The 9,260-nt window shown below is 45.2% G+C and overlaps 1 protein-coding gene across 1 annotated transcript; it reads right to left on the bottom strand.

The window, feature by feature from the left end:
- Positions 1–503: 503 nt before the first annotated feature.
- On the bottom strand, positions 504–9,018 carry LOC311130661 (prohibitin-2-like). Its single transcript, XM_084163446.1, has 10 exons — positions 8,941–9,018; positions 5,801–5,933; positions 5,624–5,708; positions 5,413–5,492; positions 5,115–5,299; positions 4,175–4,304; positions 3,856–3,959; positions 3,209–3,286; positions 2,802–2,878; positions 504–1,490 (listed from the first exon to the last, which is right to left on the bottom strand). The coding sequence occupies exons 1-10, from the start codon at positions 8,959–8,961 to the stop codon at positions 1,469–1,471; spliced, it is 915 nt and encodes a 304-aa protein (XP_084019572.1). The 5' UTR covers positions 8,962–9,018; the 3' UTR covers positions 504–1,468.
- Positions 9,019–9,260: the final 242 nt, after the last annotated feature.

Raw genomic sequence — 9,260 nt, 5'->3', positions numbered from 1 at the left:
CCCAGATTCAGAGGCTGATGTTATACAGGCCAGAGGCAGAAAGCAAAAACTGTTTAAGCGCCACAAAATGGGTCTACATGTAGGCTACTTGTGCATTTGGAATGTTCATGTTTGTTTCCATTTTGAAAATGTTCCTTCTTGTTTGTGCCCAATGAACACTCCCCCAGGATTAAACATCAGTGCGTGTATTAGTCAACAAGTATATATTTTCGATTCCCATCTCAAGGATCACCAGGGGAGTATACAGCAGCAACAACACATTCAATCCATTAAAGGAAAGTCATGTAGATGCTTTAATTCCACTGTGGATGTACAGCTAAAGATTCCCCTAGTACAATAACAGGCTGTACTGTTACCTAATATGTCTGATTCAGTCATGGGAACATTTCATTTCTCAGAAGAACTGAACGCGAACAAGTGAGTAATTTTATAACAGTACTTACATAATGTGTGTTTTTCAAAACAAACATGCACCTACACACACACACGAGGACATGTAAAAAGATGTTGAAATAAAGCATATTTATTGTGCCGTCCACCATTATTTTCAGTCATGTTTCAATCCCCTCTAGGTGAACAATGTAATAACACTTGGAAGAACAAAGCCTTTCTGTCAGCTCCAAACTAGTGGATGGAATATTTTTTGCACACCTTTGATCGCCACGAGGAGTAGAGCTGTTCCACAGCAGAGGTGTATCGGAGAACATGGTCATCATTGAACAACACAACGACACAGGGCAGCTAGGCCCAGCAGTTAACAACAGTAGTTACATAGAAAAGAGAAGACCTAAGTCATCATTAATTACACAAGCACAGCTTTAAATAACAAACAACCGTACACCGTTCCAGTTCAGTCTTTGTCCATGCTTACACTTGACCAAGTACACATCCGATGCCCCAAGGCTACGTTTAGACAGGCAGCCCAATTCTGATATCTTTTCCCACTAATTGGTCTTTTGACCAATCACACCAGATCTGCTTCAGAGCTGATCAGATTGATCAAAAGACCAATTAGTAAAAAATAAAGATCAGAATTAAAGAGTCTAGTCCTGCTGTCCTCAAAAAACACATGTACACAAACAGATCTAGGGCCAGACAGAACAAGTAGGGTTGTTACCTATATCATTACAGCATCATCTGCACAGCTTATTGATAACGGAGCAGCTGATTACGTTGCTATATGCTAGTGCCATTTGGTTTGATTCCACAAAACACTATTGATTCTAAATCCCATTAAAGATATCATCCATGCAGGTTCCATCTGAATCTAGCCATGTTAGATGCACAGCCCTAGTCCCCATAGGTTTACTGTCCGGAGCAATCCAATGCTTTACAGTCTTCATCAGCGAGTTGGTAAGCCACTTGGATACAATCAGAGATATAGGCAGGTGGACAGAGAGAGACCGACACAGGTCTTAGCTGTAGATGTAGCCTCAGACAGGTGTAACGCTAGAGGCTTCTCAAAAGCCTACTTCTTTCCCAGTGACAGACTGAAATAAAAGCAGAGGGGGGGTTGCACGTGTTAATGATAAATACTATTCTTTATAGTCATTTTCTAAAACCAAAAGAGGATTCACGATAAGGCAATCATAAAGGGGAAAACATAACAGCAACGCAAATTAAAAAGGAAGATTTGGATAAAATGTAATTTAAAGCACTCTAAAAAGTGCTTGGATGACACAAAATGGTGATGTGGGATTTAGTAATGAGTGAGAAAAACAGTCATATTTTTTTTTGCATTTCTTCAAGGCTCTGACAAGACACTGACTTCAGTAAACATGTCATCAACACACACCTGATGGACAGAGGGTTGCTTTGCTGACATGTTTCTGAATATCTCTTATTACGTTTGTCTTTGTATTATTGTCAACTGCATAATAATAATAATATAACATGTATTTGAGGAAGGAATGACAGGCGTTTGGCACCAGGTTCTGTCTCCGTTTCTGTGAACAGTTATACATGGACACTGAAGATCCTTGGCAGCATTAAGATAAGAGGAAAATTATTTCAGTGTGATACAGAGTCCGACCAGTCATTCCCATTCCAGTGACCAGGCAAAGCAGTGAGATGGAGAGCAAAGACCAGGGTCGTGTTCATTAGCGTACACCGTAACAAAACATGTTAATGTTTTGTAAGGAAAACTAGCGTTTCTTATTGGATAGTCCTTTCCCGTTTCAGCCTGTTGTCTTCCATTTGGTGCCTAATGAACACCCCTGGTGGTCGGTCATAGGTCAAAGCTGTGAAAATGACATGGCATGCACACTGGAGGGAATGTGAGAAGAGCAGTCATTAAATGTCATGGTTTTGCTAAAAATAAAAATAAATGTTCTCTTTGAGCTACAATTGCGGCTTCAAAAAAACTCATTCAGGGCATCTTTAGGGAATTCATACTTTTCCACAGGAAATGTGATAGCGCAGGAATGTATTTTTCCAATATTGCCATTGATTTTCCCCAGCACCTGTAATGCACTACAGTGTGCGAAACTGTGGATGTGAACATTCATGCCAGAGCTAACCTTGAGGCAACTCAAACAAACCATCTGGGTAATGTTGAGCCATGCAAGAGAGGACAGAGCCAGACTAGGACATGATGACGTGAGAGTGAAGCTAAGAGAGAGTGAAGCTAAGAGCCAGTATGAAAATGTATGCACTCACTAACTAAATCGCTCTGGATTAGAGCGTCTGCTAAATGACTAAAATGTAGAGTGAGGCTAAGAGAGAGTGTGAGGCTAAGAGAGAGTGTGAGGCTAAGAGAGAGTGTGAGGCTAAGAGAGAGTGTGAGGCTAAGAGAAACATACTTGTTAAAAGAGTCGTCTTGAAGGTTGAGGACCAGGTTGTCTGCAGAAAGGTACACCTTGTTCTGGGACGTTGCCACCTGAGACAACAGAACAGACAACACACACTGTTGAAAACACAGCGTCACAGCTAGTCTAAACAGCCATCCTTCAACCCTATTGGCTCAGAAAAGAATCGAAGATACCGATGTAACCAGCTAACTGCACTGTGGGTTACCATAGCAATGAGAACCAAACAGCCACAACAAGAACAGGCTGCTAAAATGAATGACCCCATTCTGACTGGAACAATAACATCAAAGGTTTAGTAAACATTTCCTCCATACTTAATTAATAAAGTAGTTATGAGGACATAACTCAATTGATATCCAATTCCTTTATACAGGAACAAGGCCATGATTAGAACTCACAGTCTTAGCAATGGCCTGGGCAGCTCTGATTCGTCGAAGCTTCAGATATCCAGGATTCTTTGTCACTGCTTGTCCCAACTACAGCACAAACACAAAAGAGCCAGAATGAAGGAATGCTTAATGAAATTCATATAACATGTCAAAACTATTACAATGTAAATTGACTTTCAATCCGTCTGCCTGCATATTTCAGGCCATGGCATATGAGGGTGCAGTGAGATACCCGATGGATTGGACGATACTTTTCTCGTCAATCATCTTGGGAAAACATGTATACTTAACTGGAAATCAACCAATTCTCCGTCGTTAACACAATGGAAAGGTCAAAAGCTGTATTATCTAAATGTTGAAAGTGTGTGGGTGATGGAGAGAAACTAAATGGTGCAGTTTGAGGCCATGTGGCGGAGAGTGATGCGGGCGCTGGAGATGGGGGGGGTGTGCTAGTGGGTCTGGGCAGGGGTGATGTTGTGGATGTTGGTGTGAATGTTTTTTATTGTACAAAAAAAAAAGGAATTCATAAAACACGTTAAAGTCAATAAAAAACAATTGTAGACTAGAATAATCAGCCTGGGTTTTGAAGTGACGTGAGGTCATGCGAAGAGGAGGGGGCAGATTGTCTGAAGGTTGTGGTGAAGTTGATGTGTTACCATCTTGGCAGCCTCTGCCTCTCCCTCCGCCTGAATAATCTTGTGTCTCTGGTCCTGTTTGGCTTTCTCCACATAGAACTGGGCTCTCTGGGCCTCCTGTTGGGCTGTAAAGACACACAAGCTTTGTTTAAACTCAATGCATGTTCTCACACACGGTAGCGTACTGGGAACCTCCCCCTTCACACACACACACACACACACACACACATATATATGCAGACAACCTAAAACACAGGCAAGTATGCACCCACAGACAGCCATATAACACCCCCCCCCCCCCACACACACACACACACACACACACACAATGGGTACGCACCAACTTGTTTGGCCTCTACAGCAGCAGTGTACTCCCTGCTGAAGCTCAGCTCTGTGATGGCCACATCGTCCAGGATGATGTTGAAGTCTTTGGCTCTCTCAAACAGATCCCGTCGAATCAACAAGGACACCTACAGTAGACACCGGAACGCAGCACAGACTTATAAACCCCGTCAAGAAAAAGGCTAAACATATGCAGGAGTTCAAGTTTCAATCTACTGTGTGTTCATTTTTAAGCAGAGACCGGCAAAGTACACAACCTTGGTCCCATATAACCCATCACTTCTGGGTGGCAGCACCTGTGCTCCCTGAGATGAGCTGTAGGCTACCTGTGTGAGTCCCTGTGCCGTACCTGTGCTCTCTGAGTGATGAGCTGTAGGCTACCTGTGTGAGTCCCTGTGCCGTACCTGTTCTCCCTGAGATGAGCTGTAGGCTACCTGTGTGAGTACCTGTGCCGTACCTGTGCTCTCTGAGTGATGAGCTGTAGGCTACCTGTGTGAGTCCCTGTGCCGTACCTGTTCTCCCTGAGATTAGCTGTAGGCTACCTGTGTGAGTCCCTGTGCCGTACCTGTGCTCCCTGAGATGAGCTGTAGGCTACCTGTGTGAGTACCTGGGCCGTACCTGTGCTCCCTGAGATGAGCTGTAGGCTACCTGTGTGAGTCCCTGTGCCGTACCTGTTCTCCCTGAGATGAGCTGTAGGCTACCTGTGTGAGTCCCTGTGCCGTACCTGTTCTCCCTGAGATGAGCTGTAAGCTACCTGTGTGAGTACCTGGGCCGTACCTGTGCTCTCTGAGTGATGAGCTGTAGGCTACCTGTGTGAGTCCCTGTGCCGTACCTGTGCTCCCTGAGATGAGCTGTAGGCTACCTGTGTGAGTCCCTGTGCCGTACCTGTGCTCCCTGAGATGAGCTGTAGGCTGCCTGTGTGAGTCCCTGTGCCGTACCTGTGCTCTCTGAGTGATGAGCTGCGAGGCATTGAACTTGGCCACCACGCTCTTCAGCACCTCGTTGACGATGGAGGGTAGTACTCTCTCGTCATAGTCCTTCCCCAGCTGCTGGTACATGGCGGGCAGGTTGGCAGCCACAGGACGGGACAGCACACGCAGCCCAATGTTTATCATCTGCAGATCTACACAAGGGAAACAGAGAGAGAAGTTACAGGGCTGTCTCTTCTTTACTGATCTGCTGGACATAATGTATTGGTCTACTTGTGTCCATCCCTCCATTTCAGCCATCATGTACCTTTGCTTCCAGTTAGTGAAGCGATCTTCCTGGGCCTGGCTCTGATGTCATAGATGATTGGGTACTGGATCCATGGTAACCTGAAGAACAACAAAAAACTGTTCAGTTACAATACGGTCATGTGAATTCAGTTTTGCTTCAAGTTGGAGCCTATTGAACATGACGACCCTGGCTTTATGATAAACCCCTGAGACAGAGTCAGGCAGTGTACCTGAAGTGCAGTCCCTCAGCTAGCACTGTGTCCATCTGCATCCCCCCGATTCTGTTGAAGATGATCGCTCTCTGACCTCCATCCACTGGGAACAAACCATTTCACACAACATTAGAGGGGTGCTCTCATGATTGTGATAATAGTGTTACCCATTCCACAACCAGAGGTTAAGCCTACCTGTGAATGTAGCCTCTTTGATGCCATAGGCCAGAGCTCCAGCCCCAATGAGCAGCTTGAGACCCATCCCTGCTCCCTTGCCCCCCGCGCCAGACATACGCCCAGCAAGGTCCCGCAGGTGTGTCAGGAGGCGCTGGGAATACCGAACAAGGACGTCATGTTAGGTATCTGACAGAGCCCCTTTCTCCACAAATTACTACATGGCTTCCTCTACACTTGTTCAGTTATTAGGCCAGTAATACAGTCAACATTTTGGAGGGCTTGTTTGATGGTCCAGTTAACACCACTACCCCATCTGGTGGTCTTGAGGGGTACTTGTGGTCAGGACCTGCCTGTCATTTCATATTCAACTCGAATATTGACCATCTCTAATACATTTTAGTAATTTAGCAGACACTCTTATCCAGAGCGACTTACAGTTAGTGAGTGCATACATAATTCTTTTTATTTTTCATACTGGCCCCCGTGGGAATCGAACCCTGGCGTTGCAAGCGCCATGCTCTACCAACTGAGCTACATGGGGCCCATATACACTGCTCAAAAAAATAAAGGGAACACTTAAACAACAATGCAACTCCAAGTCAATCACACTTCTGTGAAATCAAACTGTCCACTTAGGAAGCAACACTGATTGACAATACATTTCACATGCTGTTGTGCAAATGGAATAGACAACAGGTGGAAATTATAGGCAATTAGCAAGACACCCCCCAATAAAGGACTGGTTTAGCAGGTGGTGACCACAGACCACTTCTCAGTTCCTATGCTTCCTGGCTGACGTTTTGGTCACTTTTGAATGATGGCGGTGCTTTCACTCTAGTGGTAGCATGAGACGGAGTCTAGAACCCACACAAGTGGCTCAGGTAGTGCAGCTCATCCAGGATGGCACATCAATGCGAGCTGTGGCAAGAAGGTTTGCTGTGTCTGTCAGCGTAGTGTCCAGAGCATGGAGGCGCTACCAGGAGACAGGCCAATACATCAGGAGACGTGGAGGAGGCCGTAGGAGGGCAACAACCCAGCAGCAGGACTGCTACCTCCGCCTTTGTGCAAGGAGGAGCACTGCCAGAGACCTGCAAAATGACCTCCAGCAGGCCACAAATGTGCATGTGTCTGCTCAAACGGTCAGAAACAGACTCCATGAGGGTGGTATGAGGGCCCGACGTCCACAGGTGGGGGTTATGCTTACAGCCCAAAACCGTGCAGGACGTTTGGCATTTGCCAGAGAACACCAAGATTGGCAAATTCGCCACTGGCGCCCTGTACTCTTCACAGATGAAAGCAAAAAGCAGGTTCACACTGAGCACATGTGACAGAGTCTGGAGACGCCGTGGAGAATGTTCTGCTGCCTGCAACATCCTCCAGCATGACCGGTTTGGCGGTGGGTCAGTCATGGTGTGGGGTGCCATTTCTTTTGGGGGCCGCACAGCCCTCCATGTGCTCGCCAGAGTTAGCCTGACTGCCATTAGGTACCGAGATGAGATCCTCAGACCCCTTGTGAGACCATATGCTGGTGCGGTTGGTCCTGCGTTCCTCCTAATGCAAGACAATGCTAGACCTCATGTGGCTGGAGTTTGTCAGCAGTTCCTGCAAGAGGAAGGCATTGATGCTATGAACTGGCCCGCCCGTTCCCCAGACCTGAATCCAATTGAGCACATCTGGGACATCATGTCTCGCTCCATCCACCAACGCCACGTTGCACCACAGACTGTCCAGGAGTTGGCGGATGCTTTAGTCCAGGTCTGGGAGGAGATCCCTCAGGAGACCATCTGCCACCTCATCAGGAGCATGCCCAGGCGTTGTAGGGAGGTCATACAGGCACGTGGAGGCCACACACACTACTGAGCCTCATTTTGACTTGTTTTAAGGGCATTACATCAAAGTTGGATCAGCCTGTAGTGTGGTTTTCCACTTTAATTTTGAGGGTGACTCCAAATCCAGACCTCCATGGGTTGATACATTTGATTTCCATTGATAATTTGTGTGTGATTTTGTTGTCAGCACAATCAACTATGTAAAGAAAAAAGTATTTAATAAGATTATTTCATTCATTCAGATCTAGGATGTGTTATTTTAGTGTTCCCTTCATTTTTTTGAGCAGTGTATTATGGAACTGTGGATTGTGCAAGTCATTGAGTACTGAATGTGCATGTAAACTAGTCACGTTTATGTTCAAGCAGCAATTAAATCGACGGGGCTCCCGAGTGGCGCAGCGGTCTAAGGCACTGCATCTCAGTGCTTGAGGCGTCACTACAGACCCCCTGGTTCGATTCCAGGGTGTATCACAACCGCCCGTGATTGGGAGTCCCAATTGGCCCAGCGTCGTCCGGGTTTGGCCGGTGTAGGCAGTCATTGTAAATAAGAATTTGTTCTTACATTTTAGTCATTTAGCATACGCTCTTATCCAGAGTGCATACATTATTTTTTTCATACTGGCCCCCCGTGGGAATCAAACCCACAACCCTGGTGTTGCAAACGCCATGCTCTACCAACTGAGCTTCTTAACTGACTTGCCTAGTTAAATAAAGGTACAAATAAAAATAAATGTATTCCACGTAGAAACGGATAGGCAAGTTGCCTGCATGTGTGATGACATTGAATGAATGACTTGGAATATGTGTTGGTTCTGTTAGCTAATTATCATATTTTGGTAACTGCCTGTCAGGCTCGTATGTTATTCCAAATACCAATATTTTCCCACACTTCAGCAAGAAGTTAGTTAAGTTTAACTAGCTAGCAAATATTATCAAAGGCATTTAAGTTAGCTAGCATCTGATGCAACGTGAGCACTGGCCTGTTTCTAGCTGGTTAGAGAACAGTTTAGCTAAGTTGGCATTGGCAAACCTTCACTTCCATATGGAATCTAAAAAATACTTGCTATAGTTTGATAGTTAGCGGTCATAAGCTTTGCAGAGAAGATATGAGTCTTAAAAACGACCTGCCAAGCTAGCCAATTAACCATAGCTAACTAGCTATTAGCTAACGTTTGCTAGCTATCTCTCTCCTCTCTTAAGTATAGCCTATAAGTCATAACATATAACACACGTCTGGAATACAAACAGCGTTTACAAGCTGACACTATAACAAGTAAATCTTGCCTATGTCTATAGTAAGTACGGTTGATAGTTATTTTAAATACTCACGTTGGGCTCTTTATTCTCCATGCTTGCAGTGCAGTCGATATCCAAGGTCGTCACAACCAACCTCACTCATTTAGGTGTAAGGCTTTCTGGGACTTGAAGTTCACTGCAGCTATAAATTACATAGCCACCCTGTGGTGGGCTAGTCTGTATTTTATGAAACAGGCTTGCATTCAATAGAGTACAATCAAAGGTAACTGCCCACGGGTTTATTGAAAAGAGTTGAGTGTCTGTAGTCAAAATATGAATGAATGTTTAGTTCGAATTTGCATATAGGTGCCTCATACACTTGCCAAGTTTGGGATCCCAGGAGGCAAAATATA

Source organism: Coregonus lavaretus (genome assembly GCF_964263955.1).
Source record: "Coregonus lavaretus genome assembly, chromosome: 6".
Taxonomy (NCBI): Eukaryota; Metazoa; Chordata; class Actinopteri; order Salmoniformes; family Salmonidae; genus Coregonus; species Coregonus lavaretus.
This window is presented reverse-complemented; position numbering and strand designations above follow the sequence as displayed.